The sequence below is a fragment of the Capricornis sumatraensis genome, chromosome 5 (genome assembly GCF_032405125.1).
Source record: "Capricornis sumatraensis isolate serow.1 chromosome 5, serow.2, whole genome shotgun sequence".
NCBI lineage: Eukaryota > Metazoa > Chordata > Mammalia > Artiodactyla > Bovidae > Capricornis > Capricornis sumatraensis.
The window spans coordinates 110,045,217-110,060,518 of record NC_091073.1 but is presented as its reverse complement, the minus strand read 5'-3'; the positions used below and the strand labels follow the sequence as shown (position 1 = coordinate 110,060,518).

The 15,302-nt window shown below is 47.2% G+C and overlaps 1 gene segment (V, D, J or C); it reads right to left on the bottom strand.

Moving 5' to 3' along the window:
• The window catches only part of LOC138080030 (T cell receptor beta constant 1-like), a 182,497-nt gene extending 167,472 nt beyond the window's left edge, over window positions 1-15,025 (bottom strand). Inside the window, 2 exon segments of the C gene segment in view lie at window positions 14,602-14,889; window positions 14,977-15,025. Of these exon segments, the coding sequence occupies window positions 14,602-14,889; window positions 14,977-15,025 (337 nt within the window).
• Between the last annotated feature and the right edge of the window lie 277 nt (window positions 15,026-15,302).

Here is a 15,302-nt window from a genome sequence, read left to right as displayed (position 1 = left end):
TGATGATTACCCTCAAGGTGAGGTGGCGCTTTCGGGAGTCGGCAAGCCCCAAAGGGCAATCATCTGTTTGTCCACAGGACTTACCTGCTCCCAGAAGATACAACATCACCCAGGGAAGGAGCCTGGAGCCCATGGCACCCCAGGGTGGGCTGCAGGCGCCGAGAGCTCAGAGTCTGGTCCTCCTGGGTGAGAGCGGAGTTCCAGCTTCGCTCTCTCTGATTGGAGGATTATCCTGTGATAGCCCCGCCCCTTTGTCCCCACCCTGTGGGTTCCGGAGGCCAAGCAGGAAGAAGGCTCAGGGCGACGTCTGGTCTGTCCCCACACAGCTGTGCTGATGTTTCTCTGAGGCGGGTACCCCTTTGCTGCCCCTACACCCACCCTCACCAGCAACCAGGAAGCCCTGTCTCCCCTCGCCTTCCTTAGCCCCACGGCTTCTGCTCACGGGTCTCCGTGCTGAAGCCCACCCACCACGATGTCAGCCGAGGGGGAGGGTCTGTGAGGAAGCCTCCAGGTCCCTCTCAGCCTGTGTGCCCTCGTCTATTTGATACCTGGGTCAAACCAAGCCTTGTCTGGATATTTTCCTTTCCTGGGCGGCCCCCCTGTCCTGACTGGCCAGTGATGCAGAGACTCTAAGATTTAGTCCGTCTCACTGGGTCTGCAGGGGGCCTGGGTTGTCTATAAATTCTTGGGAGTGAAGGTCCTCCAGAAACAAGCCTCAGCCGTGATCCACTCACGGGCAGGGACCTAGCTAACTTGAGGTTTACTGTCCTCAAGCCCATCCTCAGTTCTGGGGAGTTACCGTTTATCCCTACAGACCCATCTTACCCTGTGATTCTGACCTTTAGTAACTGGGCTTCGTCTAGATTGAGTTAGATGATGGCAGGAGAGTGAAGGGAAGCAAGGCACCACTGTCCTGGTTTATAATAAATGTCTATCCGTGGCTTCCTTCTCCTCCCTACATTTCATCCTAGCTACTTTTTCTTACCAAAGGCCAGACCTGGCTCCCTAAATTACAACACCCTACTGCCCAGGAAACAGCACCTCCCGCCCCCCCCAACTTTCAGGTCTGTGAGGATAAGAGCCACCCACTTATGCCACCCTTAGGACGCTTCTCCTTCCTTTTCTGCTTTCCCTGAACCCTGTCTCACCTTTATAAATAGGATCTTCATTGGTCCTCCTCAACGTGCTATCACCTTGCTGGGTAAAATAGCAGATGTGGAGAAGGAAATGGCAACCCACTCCAGTGTTCTTGCCTGGAGAATCCCAGGGACGGGAGAGCCTGTGGGCTGCCGTCTCTGGGGTCACACAGAGTCGGACACGACTGAAGCGACTTAGCAGTAGCAGCAGCCAGGCGAAAAGGGGAAAATGAGCTTGGAGACTGTATTCTGCCTTAAAAAAGAGAGAAAGTTCTAACATTCTGCAATTAGCAGTAAGAAAAGTTCTAACTGTCTGCAATTAGCAATGACAAATTTCCAACATTCTGCAATGAGCAGTAACACAATGTCTAATGTTCCGCGATTAGCATTGCTGAGACAGGCGGCAGAAGCAGAGAGGAATATGCAATGTGAAGATAAATAGTGTGACTTCAGGACACAGACTCTGAAGGGGATCCAGGGAATTCACACTCTACTCCTCACCTATGTCTACTCAGGGAAGTCTACAGCAGGGTGGGTTTCTTCACATATTCCATAGAGACCAGGGGCCCCACAAAGATCCCCCTGGAAGGGCACTGCCCTCTGCTGTAGAATTCACCCTTGAATTAAGAGGCAAGAAGTGGGCATATTTTACAGAGAGTGGAAAGCATTTTATATATGTGGAATAGTGTTTTGGAAAGTGAGCGAGTGAATTAACTAGTATCTCAATACAATATTGTAAAATAAAAAAAATAAAGATCAGGAAACTCAAAAATAAATAAATAAAGCAGGTAAGGTTAGTGACTCGATTTGTCACATTAGATACTAGTTTGTACAGATGTGACTTACTCTGACAGCTCTCAGCTGCTGTTATGAAAAGGAGAGATCAATGCATCCACTCTGGTTTGGGTTTCTGTAATGTGAGGGCAACCTAAAAGGTCATGGCTGAAGAAGGAATATTTGCAAGGAAGGGTTAAAAGAATGTAACATCATCAAATCTACTCTATCAGGAGGTGATGAAAATATGGAAGGATCCTAAGGAGTAGAAGAAAGGAATACTAGTTACCAATGGCTAGGAGATCCTGCTAGTGTCAAAGGATAGGTGTGCGAGGATAGGACACTGTGGGCAGAGTGAGATGTTTAAGTCGTGATTTTGGAGGTAGGTCATTTCCAGCTGACGGCAAGGAACAGGGAATTATGTTATTAAAGTGAAGCAGTGGAACAAGAAATAGAAAGATAACTTTGGGATAGGCAAACAGGATGCAAAGGGCACCAGGTGAAAAAGAAAAAGTGATAAATTAGGCCTTATAAAAATTTTAATCTTCAGTTTACCAAAAGGCAGCATTAAAAAAGCAAGAAGGCAAGCCAAGTGGGAGAAGACAGAGTCAATCTATTTAATGGTCAAAAGGCTCCTATCTTGGATATAAAAATATCCTCTACAAATTAGTAACATAAAGCAACATGATTTTTAAATATGAACAAATTTAAAAGCAGGCATGTTATAAAAAAGATAGGAAGATATGAAAAAGTAAATATCATTACTGATTAATAAAGTGTAAATGAGACATCACTATAAACCCAATAGAATGGCTAACAATAAAAAGGAGAATACCAAATACAGGTGTGGATGGGGGTACAGGGGACCCCCTACGCTTGGTGCTGTACATTGGTGCAGCCACTTTGGAAAACTGTTCGACTGCTTCTAATAAAGGCAAACATGGCTTTACCCTATGAATCAATAATTCCACCCTTAACATTTATACCTAAGAGAAATGAATGCATTTACCTGAAAAGATGTGTACAAGAACATTCAGAGCAGTTTTATTCATAAGAGTTGAAAACCAGAACAACCTAGTCATCCATCCATAGGAGGGTGGATAAGCAAATTGTGAGATGCAATAGACCGGAGGTGGTGGATTAGTTGCTGAATCGTGTCCGACTCTTGTGACCCGCTGGACCGTAGCCCGTCAGGCCCCTCTGTCCATGGGATTTTCCAGGCAAGAGTACTGGAGTGGGTTGTCATTTACTTCTCCAATACGATAGACTACTACTCAGTAACATAAAGGGAAAAGTACTGATAGACAAAATTTGAGTGCATTTCAAAAATTATAATTTTGAGGGGCTTCTCTGGTGGCTCAGTGGGAAAGAATTTGCCTGCTAAGGCAAGAGACACGAGTTGAATCCCTGATCCAGGAAGATCCCACATATCTTGGAGCAACTAAGCTTGTGTGCCACAACTACTGAGCCTGTGTTTTAAAGTCCACAAGCCACAACTACCAAGCCCACCCACCACAACTACTGAAGCCTGTGCACCCTATCGCCCACGCTCGTCAACAAGAGAAGCCACCGCAATGAGAAAGCTGCGCACCAGAACTAGAGAAGACCCCCCTCTCACCACAACCAGAGGAAACCCCGTGCAGCAGTGAAGACCCAGCGCAGCCAAAAATAAAATCAATAAAATAAAATTTAAAAATTAATAATTTTGAGAAAAAGAGGTCAATCAAAACAGCATTTCCTATTAGACAAAAGTCCAATCAGTCCATTCTGAAGGAGATCAGCCCTGGGATTTCTTTGGAAGGAATGACGGTAAAGCTGAAACTCCAGTACTTCGGCCACCTCATGCGAAGAGTTGACTTATTGGAAAAGACCTTGATGCTGGGAGGGACTGGGGGCAAAGAGAAGAAGGGGACGACCGAGGATGAGATGGCTGGATGGCATCACTGACTCGATGGACGTGAGTCTGAGTGAACTCCGGGAGTTGGTGATGGACAGGGAGGCCTGGCGTGCTGCGGTTCATGGGGTCGCAAAGAGTCGGACACGACTGAGCGACTGACCTGAACTGAACTGAACTGATAGTCATATAATCAGAAAAGTGGTTTTCTTGGAAATAAACTGATTTGGAAGAGGCATGAGGAAAACTTCTTGGGTGAAGGGAATGTTCTTCATTTTGATTTCAGTCATGGTTGCATTGGTGTATGCCCTTGTCAAAACTTACCCAGAAATATGTGTATTGATTTGGGCTTCCCTGATAGCTGAGTTGGTAAAGAGTCCACCTGCAATGCAGGAGACCCTGGTTTGATTCCTGGATCAGGAAGATCTGCTACTCTGTCCAATATTCTTGGGCTTCCCTTGCGGCTCAGCTGGTAAAGAATCTGCCTGCAATGTAGGAGACCTTGCTTCAGTCCCTGGGTTGGGAAGATCCCCTGGAGAAGGGAAAGGCTACCCACTCCACACTCTGGACTGGAGAATTTCATGGACAGTCCATGGGGTCACAGAGTCAGCATGACTGAGCGTATATTATATTAGAGCATTTTGTATTTATTTTGTATATTTAGGTATTATTAGAGCATTATATGCCAAATGCCAAAGCCTTTGACTGTGTGGATCACAATAAATTGTGGAAAATTCTTAAACAGATGGGAATACCAGACCACCTGACCTGCCTCTTAAGAAACCTGTATGCAGGTGAGGAAGCAACAGTTAGAACTGGACATGGAACAACAGACTGGTTCCAAATAGGAAAAGGAGTACGTCAAGACTGCATATTGTCACCCTGCTTATTTAACTTATATGCAGAGTACATCATGAGAAACGCTGGGCTGGAAGAAGCACAAGCTGGAATCAAGATTGCTGGGAGAAATATCAATAACCTCAGATATGCAGATGACACTACCCTATGGCAGAAAGTGAATAAAAACTAAAGAGCCTCTTGATTAACATGAAAGAGGAGAGTGAAAAAGTTGGCTTAAAGCTCAATATTCAGAAAACAAAGATCATGGGATCCAGTCCCATCACTTCATGGCAAATAGATGGGGAAAACAGTGGAAACAGTGTCAGACTTTATTTTGGGGGGCTCCAAAATCACTGCAGATGGTGATTGCAGCCATGAAATTAAAAGACACTTACTCCTTGGAAGGAAAGTTATGACCAACCTAGATAGCATATTCAAAAGTAGAGACATTACTTTGCCAACAAAGGTCCATCTAGTCAAGGCTATGGTTTTTCCAGTAGTCATGTATGAATGTGAGAGTTGGACTGTGAAGACAGCTGAGCACTGAAGAATTGATGCTTTTGAACTGTGGTTGGAGAAGACTCTTTGAGAGTCCCTTGGACTGCAAGGAGATCCAACCAGTCCATTCTAAGGGAGATCAGCCCTGGGTTTTCTTTGGAAGGAATGATGCTAAAGCTGAAACTCCAGTACTTTGGCCACCTCATGCGAAGAGATGACTCGTTGGAAAAGACTCTGATGCTGGGAGGGATTGGGGGCAGGAGGAGAAGGGAACGACAGAGGATGAGATGGCTGGATGGCATCACCGACTCGATGGACATGAGTTTGAGTGAACTCCGGGAGTTGGTGATGGACAGGGAGGCCTGGCATGCTGCGATTCATGGGGTCGCAAAGAGTCGGACACGACTGAGCGACGGAACTGAACTGAACTGAACTGAGAGCATTATATATATATTAATTAGAGCATTTTCTCCCTATTAATTACACCTTAAAGTATTCCTAAAACATAAATACACAATTACACAGGAGAAGGGTTCACGTTGTTGCTTGTATTCCAAGCAACTCACCTTACAAGTGAACCACACACAAATAAGAGAAGACAAGAACAATCACAGGCATCAAATATTGAGAACGTGAGAAATCCTCAGTGACTGAAATATACAACATCCAAATTTGACCTCAAATAAACTGGACTGACAAGTTTGCCCAGAAACAGCTGAGAATCAATGGCTGAAAGCTGTAGCCAATCAAAAACTTCAAAAGAAAAAAAGCCCAAAGACTGTTGAAATCATTCCAAGCATCCTGAAGTGCTGTAAACACCATAACTTATCAAAATTGTTTATTCATCAATTTCACCATTTAGACTTTCAGCAGATTGGCCAATTGGTGAGTGGAGTTTTTGCCCAGCAAGCAACCTGCTCTCTTGTCTTGATCAGGTCCTGGGTCAACCTGTATTCCCCTGTCCCAGGGTGTATGTGGCACAGAAGGTCAATGGGTGAGCAGCACTTAGGGTCTGCCCTTCCTGTGAAACCCAGCTGTGAACCCCCAGTCTTGGAGCCAATGGATCCCACGTGAAGAAACTGCCCTTTGTGTGTGGACTTCCACCTGTAAGGAGTCAAGGAAGGATACGGCCTAGGGGTGAATGAAATTGTTGCCCGATAAAAATTTTATATTTTACAAGAAAAAATTAGACTTATACACTTTAATCCAAATCAAATGGATGATAAAAATGAAGTTCTTTCTAAATTACCAAACTGCATGCAAGTGGGAGTCATGTACAATTTTATGCTTGTGTTCCATGCAGTTCAGCTTAGAAGTGAACCACACTCAAGTAAGAGACTATGGGAATAGTCATATGTACAAAATACTGAGGCGTGAGATGGTCTCTGCGACCTCAGAAGGCCTCGTAACCTGAGAAGATGCAAAATCCTGCCCTGTGCCCACAAGAGCGGCTTAGTTTGTCATCCAATTTTGATAATTCTGCATATAAATAATCTTGGGGTTTAATGCAGCTGTTTGACGCATCTACTAACATTTCTCCTAAGTGCTTTGTTTACTTGTGTGTTTTATAATTTATTACTGAGATTGTTTTTCCTCTGGAGAATTCTTGCCTGGTATTCAGTGAGCCCCAAGCAGTTTTATGTAACAGTTTCAAGATGCGAGAGCTCAGATCACTCAGGGAATTTAAAGCTGCCTGGGTGCTTTCTGCTTAAAAAAAAGAAAAAGAAATAGAAATTTCATGTTGGATGCTGCTGTTCCTTGGCTTTGCTCAATTACCAGAATATTCTCAATTGAGAGATGTAACATTAAGTGCTATTTGAATTTACTTTTTAAAACTTTTTAAATTGAAGTATTGATATAATTAATTTACAATATTGTGTTCGCTTCAGGTGTTCAGCAAAGTGATTCGGTTATATATGCATATATATAATCTTTTTCAGATTGTTTTCCATTATCGGCTATTACAAGACACAGAATATAGTTTCGTGCACTGTACAGTGGTCCTTGTTGTCTATTTTATATGTAGCAGTGTGCATATGTTAAGCCCAATCTTCTAATATATCTCTCTCCCACCCTGCTATCCCCTCGGGTAACCATAAGATTGTTTTCCGTGTCTGTGAGTCGATCTCTGTTTTGTAAATAAATTCATTTATATCATTTTTAGATTCCGTGAAAGTGATATCATATATTTGTCTTTCTCTGTCTGACTTCATGTGTTATGATAATCTCCAGGTCCATCCATGTTGTTGCAAATGGCATCATTTCATTTTTTTTATGGCTGAGTAATATTCTATTTATATATAAACCTCATCTTCATTCATTTATGCATCTGTTGACGGACATTTAGGTGGCTCCCGTGTCTTGGTTGTTGTAAATAGTGCTGCAGTGAACAATGAGGTCATGTGTCTTTTCGAATTGCAGCATACACACACACTTTACGCTGATGGAGCTCCGTTCACACTAGTCTCGTGAGATCTCCAAAATGAGCAGTTTTCTCCCCTGGTGAGACGTGGCCTCAGGAAGAAGGGTCCGCCTCGTGCCTGTGGCTGCCCTTTTTGTGCAGAGAGCAGCTGGCTATGCCACGCTGTGGGTTCGCTGCTGGCACAGAGGCGCAAGGAGGTCTGGTTGGTCCTGGCCAACTCCAGGGTCAGGGGGAAAATCTCCTTCTTGCTCCGAATTCAGAGGGATACAGTATCTGTATCTGAGTATCACCCACCCCAGCCAGTGTCACGGACACCGTTTGAATAATGGATCAGCCTTAGCCCCTGTCTCAGGTCTTGCCGGTTCCAGAACATTCTCAAGTGGTTCATATGCTGAGAACATTCGAGGACCATCTTGTTTCCTGTTTGTATAATGCGGTCTCTTGGTTTCGGGGTGACTGCCGCATCCACTGGTCCTGTTGGAGAAGCAGATACACACAGCAAAGATATGGCTTAGTGAGTAGAGTAACCTGGCTCTGAGAAGGAAAGGGATGGCTTGGAGCTGGGACTCTGCAAACCCTGCAGAGGTTTCAGCCAGCTCTGAACTCACCGGATGCCAGGAGACAAAGACTCACGCAAAGAGTCTGGGGCTCGCGGCAGGGTCAGGGCCAGGAGGACTGTCCCTGCTAGCTGCTCTGATCCACAGGGCTGAGAGAGGGAGCTGGGGCTCTTCTCCAAAGGCCAGATGGGCCTGCCTGGGATGCTGGCCCCCACTCCTGCAGATTCTCCCAGGGTTCCTTGTGACTTGGCTCAGGCACATCAGCTCCTCCTGGCTTAGATGTTGCTGCAGGGGAGATGGGCGCGGCTGCAGTGCACTGAGTTTTGGGTGCATGGATTCAGCCCCTGGGTCCCTGGTATTCCTCTGAGACAGTTGCTCCTCTGTCTGCACCTGCCCCTGCCTGACATCAAAGCTGCTTTGCCCAAACCCTTCAACTGCTGATCTCATTAAGGTTTAGAGGGGCCTCCCACTTCTTCCATAGTTGTTAGGTAGCCTGGAAATAACTGAAAACTTCAACAGCTGCCTATTGCTGGATCCCTGCCTGTTTCTTAACACTTTCCCTCCCAGGTTTCTCTCCCAGATCCTGCCCAGAGCCCCTCAGATCTCAGCGGCATCACAGTGCCACCTTGTGGCCAATAACTGAAGCGTCACCATTGTTTCTTCTGCAGTGGTCCAAGGGGTGCTGGGAAATGTCTGAGTGATCACATTTTATACTCAATTTCCTTCAATTCTAATCCCAACACTAATTCTAACCCTAACTATCCCTTTGATTTATCATACTTAATAGGCAATCTTCATTCTACTTAACCTCTATCTCATTATCTGGCAGTTATAGTCCAACTGAGATCTTTCTTCTTAAAGCTGTCTTCCGAAAGGGAGAGGAATACGATGGGAGAAATGAAAGAAAATGTTTATTAAAGGTAGTAAGAGAAACGCAGAAGTTGAAGTGTAAGGAGATTCTTTTATCTTCGTTACTAAAGATAAACAAAACTGCTAAAAAAAAAAAAAAAAAGACAATCAGTGTTAACTCCAAAATATAGATCAGCAAAGGACTGAGGAGATAATGAAATTGCCTTTGAGATGGGGTGAATTGTGTCTGAATAAAAAGTAAACTTGGAATGTAAGAACAAAAAAGAACATCTTATAAAGCCATAAGCCATCACGGAGGAACAGTATCTCATGGGGAGATAAGGATGGATGGAACTGAGATCAGCCAGGAACAGTCGCCACTAAATGATTAACTTGAACCCTGTGCCAATTGGAGCAGCAGGGAGGGAACAGATGGTTCTGGAAGAAGCAGTGGAATTGGAAGATATGAAAACAGCGGTACAACATAGCATTATAAGGAAGATGAATCTGCCAAGTTCATGTGGCAAAGATGGGAAAAATGGGGGAAAAAATTGAAGACGAGAATCTGGAAAGGGAGTCCTTCAAATGGAATTGCTAGAGTAAGGAGTTCTTGTGTGTATCCGACCTTTCTTGCTCCCCAGAGCCAGGAAAGCTTTGCTGATACCACAAAGACCAGGAAAACTACCCCCTCTGTGCACTCATGCTCTTGGGAAAGAACCTTGGTGTCCTGAGTGACTACAGTTTCTAATAAGTGGGTTTAGGGCGACTGTCATTCCCTTTATCTGCTATGCAAGGCTCAGGGTACCCCTATCATGGCCGAGGCTATGCCATTCAATCCCAGTCTTGCAGCTGGGTTACCTCTTGAAAAGTGAAAGTGTTAGTATCTCAGTCCTGTCCCACTCTTTGGGACTCCAAGGACTGTAGCCCGCCAGGCTCCTCTGTCCATGGGATTCTCCAGGCACGAATACTGGAGTGGGTTGCCATTCCCTTCTCCAGGGGATCTTCTCAAGATGGATCGAACCCAGGTCTTCAGCATTGCAGATGGGTTCTTTACCATCCTACCCACCAGAGTTATCTGGTTATCTCTTCGGTCACAGAAACCATGACCCATAATCACATCCACTCTGACCAGGGCTTTAGATTTCATAGATTCATCTGTGGGTGAAAATGGATAGAAGGTGTTATTTACAATATAGGTATTTATATTTATAACCAATATGTATAACAATATATAATATAGCAAACACATAAAAAGGAATAGAGGCATTAGAAAATATCATGTCTTCTTGAGTTTAAGACCTCAGGGCTGCTGCTGCTGCTAAGTTGCTTCAGTCGTGTCCGACTCTGTGTGACCCCATAGACGCCAGCCCACCAGGCTCCCCCGTCCCTGGGATTCTCCAGGCAAGAACACTGGAGTGGGGTGCCATTTCCTTCTCCAATGCATGGAAGTGAAAAGTGAAAGTGAAGTCGCTTAGTCGTGTCTGACTCTTAGCGACCCCATGGACTACAGCCCACCAGGCCCTCCGTCCATGGGATTTTCCAGGCAAGAGTACTGGAGTGGGGTGCCATTGCCTTCTCCAAAGCATGCATGCATGCTAAGTCGCTTCAGTCATGTCTGACTCTGTGAAATTATTTCAAATCAAAAGCCTAGGGTGTGAATTACAACAACCTCTAGAGAACAGATTTATTCAGGGAATCAGGATGAAACTGGAGAGGTTGCGAAAGTATGATTTAGTCTGTCAGGACTGCAGCAGTGAAAACATGAAAACAAAATAGAGAAAGTGGGTTGCTTAAATGAGGCAAAGGAAATAAAGTCTTACTGTTTTCAACACTGTATTTGTCAACTGACTGGCACAGAAGTAGTAAGTAAGGATTTTACTTCAAACAGGAAGATAGGCTTGATGCTATGTTGTGGGAAACTTGCAATGTAACAGGGACGTGTGTGCTCAGCTGCTTCAGTCGTGTCTGACTCTGTGTGACGCTATGGACTGTACCCTGCCAGACCCCTCTGGCCATGGGATTCTCCAGGCAAGAATACTGCAGTGGGTGGCAGGCCCTCCTCCAGGGGATTTTCCCAACCAAGGGATCAAACCCAAGTCTCTTAAGCCTCCTGCATTGGCAGTCGGGTTCATTACTGATAGTGCCACCTGTGACAGGGATGGGAGAGGCTTTAGAAGGAATATGCCTGAGGAGGTAGTCGGAAACTTTCCAGTTGCCAACAACAACCTCAGGGGAACTCACTACAAACAAAGGCAGCTGAAGTTGTGTGTGTGGGCAAACACCTGCAGGTCCCATAGAAGCCTGTGATCCGTGCCTTGGAGCACTGAGCTGGCCCTGAGACTGCTGGAACCCGGTGACCCTTAATGATTTCTATCCACCAACATTTATGGCTGCAGTATCTCAGGAGTTAATCCATGGTCTCTTTCTATCCAAAGAACAGCTGAGTCCAAATCTACCTCTTTTTGTTGGGGGAGGGGGGGGTGTGTGTGCTCAGTTGTGCCTACTCTTTACGACAACATAGACCATCAGACTCCTCTGTCCAGGGAATTTTCCAGACAAGAATACTGGGTGGGTGGCCATTCCCTTCTCCAGGGGATCTTACTGACCCAAGGTTGAAACCAGGGTCTTCTGCATTGCACAGAAATTCTTTACCACTAGCGCCACATATTGGTGAGTGGAAAGCAAAAAACAACCTATTTAGAGGCTCTGGGAGCTGCAAGGAGAGAGAAGGATGAGGTTTGTGAACAGGAAGGAGGTGACTGCGCCGCACTGTGGTTGGGCTGCTGGCACAGAGATACACGGCCGAGTCCCCGGGCTCCGCTGGCTGGATATTCAGATAGGAGTACGTGCTCTGAGGCCTCTTAGCAGAAAACCTGTTTTTAGGCATCCCTGATTTGTCTAGTTGTTGCTCGTTTTGAAAGTAAGTCAAAAACTCCGGGCCCTGCCCCAGCGTCTGTCGGTACCAATAAAGGGAAATATGACCAGAAATTGGATCACACCGAAGAGTCACATTCTGGCCCCTCCCTGCGACCCTGTGCCTGGGGGACTGGGACACTACTCCAGCTCCTGTGTGACCTGTGGGGACAGAAATGGAGGACAGTCAGGCAGAGCCTTATCCGCACCCCCCCCGCCCCCGCCCGCGCCACACACAAATACATTGGAACCACTTGGTTTGCTGAGGACTTACCCACCCCCAGGAGACAGAGGGTCGTCCAGCAGAGAAGCCTGGAGCCCATGGCAGGGACAGAGCAGCAATGGGAAGTTCACCAACTCAGGGTCCTTGTGAGCATGAGCAGAGGAGGTGGGGGCCGTCACCCGTCCCCATAGGGCACTTCCCATGGTGACATCACTGCCTCTGTCAATGCCCATGACTTCAGAGACATGTAATGTACATTGGGTTGGCCAAAACATTCCAAGATTTTCCATAAAATGTTACAGGAAACCCGAATGAACTTATTGGCCAGCCCGATAGTATACATAGATGACGAATTTAAATATTTATAATCTCCCCTTTTTTGGGCTTCCCCAGTGTCTCAGCAGTAAAGAATCTGCCAGGGATGCAGAAGCCCCAGGAAACGTGGCTTAGATCCCTGGTTCAGAAAGATCCCCTGGAGGAAGGCACGGCAACCCCTTCCAGTATTCTTGTCTGGAGAATCCCTTAGACAGAGGAGCCCGGTGGGCTACAGTCCGTAGTGTTGCAAAGAGTTGGACACAACTGAAGCGACTTAGCAAGCACGCTGGCAAGCTCCCCTTTTAACACAGCAATGTGTGGGTTTTAGGGCTGCCTTCCCACAGGGCTCACAGGTTGCATCTCTACATTAATCTTCTCATCCTCCATCTCCCCTTGCCTGCAGGGCACTCAGAGGGTCAACAGCACCTTCAGTTGTGTCTGACTTTTTGCAACCCTATTCTCCCAGACTCCTCTGTCCATGGGATTTCCCAGGCACGAATACTGGAGTGGGCTGCCATTCCCTTCGGCAGGGGATCTTCTCTACACAGAGATCGAACCTGCGTCTTAAGTCTCCTGCATTGTCAGGTGGGTTCTTTACCATTATTCCCACCTGGGAAGCCCCCAAAGCCAGACACCAGGTAGTGACTTTTTTGCCTTACCTGCACATCATGGTCTCCCATGAGTCCCCCTATTTCCGATCCAGTCCGGCACCCCCGCCACACGGTCCCATAGTCATACAGGCTCCATGGCGCTCACTTCTTAGGCGAGGGTGGGCAATGGAGGGGCCGACTTGATTTGGCCCAAGAAGCCTGATGAAGTCACTGACATATTCAGAGACACAAGGGATGAAATGATGCCCCGGGAAGAGACCTGGGCTGGAAGCTTCTATTCCCTTCTGTGGGCCACAGACCGATGGCCCTGTCTGTGTTCCTCAATCTCCATGCAGCTTCACGTCTCCACAGCCCTCAGCAGAGCCTCACATTTCATCTAAGTCACCACTCATTAAAACACAGGTTCCTCAGAGCTTTCACTGACCTTTAAAACACTGGTGTGTAATATATCCATACAATAATAACTCTGCTTTTCTGGAAACCTAAGAGGCATTGTTGCAAAAGCAATGTAGTTCTCACTTTCACTGCTATCAGAGCATCTGCTTGTTCAAAAGTCATTTGTTCACAGGCTAACGGTCATTACAAACATCCTCTCTTTCAGGGGGAGGAGGGAGCAGGACCAGAAATGACTGAGGGGAAGAAGTAAGGCTGTGGAGTCCAGGAGGGGGATGCTCTGTAGCTCTGTGTCTTTACTGACCTGGATCCAGGAGGGTCCGCAGAGGAGATGCTACATCCCACTGTCTCCACTGGTCTTGTTACACTGATCAGCTGTCCCGGCACCCATGCAGCTCCATCATCACAGGAGCTCAAGGAGGAGACACACACGGGAGACAGAGCCCTGCTTCTGAGTAGACAGAGACCACATCCAGGAGAGAAAAGTCCGTAATCTAGGACTCAAAAGTCAGAAGAAAGACATCCCACCTGTGCTCACAGTTCATCTGGGAAACAGGTGTACCTGGACGTGCCTGACCACACAGTGGGACCTTGAATGGGATCACAGGTAGGAGTTAATCACTAGGAAAGGCAGGACCCCTCCGCAGGGCATAGGATGCATTTTTGGTGTCTCTGAGATGGGAAGGGACATGACCCAGGTGAGGGAGGAGCAGCGTGACTGGAGAAGAGAGGACAGGGGAGCTGAGGCCAGAGAGATGAAGGGTGGAAACACCCTGCCCCCTCTGGAAAGATGTGCAACATCAGAAAGCGCGTGAAAGCCAGGTTGATGAACAGTTTCAGAAAGACAGCAATGAGATGCCCAGGGAGAGACAAGAGGGTCTAGATGTATTTGATTTCCCACAGCCTTCCCTCCTGGAGGTCTCAGGCTCAGGTGATGACCAGGAGTCGGAGCTAGAGAAGCATCTTCCTGGCTCACAGGGAGGATGCAGAGAAAGGCAGAGATGGATGGTGGACAAGGCCTGGAGTGAGGTCCGGGCCAGCACAGACCACACACCCAGGGTCACACTGAAGGCATGGGGCAGCAAAGCCCTGAGACTCTCAGTGCTAGGAGCCTACAAGGGCCTCCCCCATCTTTCTGCACAGAGAGGAGGTGACCCTGCACCGCTGTGGAGTAACTGCTGGCACAGAAGTACACAGATGTCTGGGAGTGGTTGGCGGACTCCAGCGTGAGAGGGAAGTTCTCTGTGCTTGATCTGGAGACGTTGTAGCCGTCAGGCACATCTCCTTTGTAAGTGGCATCAGTGAAAGATGAGTAATGAATCAGCCTCAGCCTGTGTCCCAGGTCTTGTCGGTACCAGTACATGCTGTCGTGGTTCAGATCCTGAGTACATTTCAGTGTTACGCTCTGTCCTGTCCTCACCACCTGGAATCTGGGGTCCTGAGTGACACCAGCACGGACCGCCCCTGTGGAGAAGGAGGACCGATGCTGCAGTCACAGCACAGAGGCTTGGTGCTGGGACCACGAAGGGGACCCTGCCCCCCAGGACTCACCTGCCTGCAGGAGACAGAAGACCACACAGCCCAGGAGGCAGGGGCTCATGGCGGGGGCGGGGCGGGCAGAGGGCCCTCTGGGCTGAGTGTGGATGAGAGGGAGAGGGGCTCTCCAGGGAGTCCTTCTGAGATGTCACTGTCCCTGCCAGGCCCCAGAGCCAACCTGTCACTCAGGGGGCCACGCCCCTTCCCCTGCAGGCTCAAATCAGAAATGAACCTAAGAGAACAGTTCCCAACACTGAGATCCATCCAGCTCAATGGACTTGAGCCTTACAAGTTGTTGTAGCCTTTCTGTAAACAGTTTGCAAGTTTATGTGCTTTTTCTA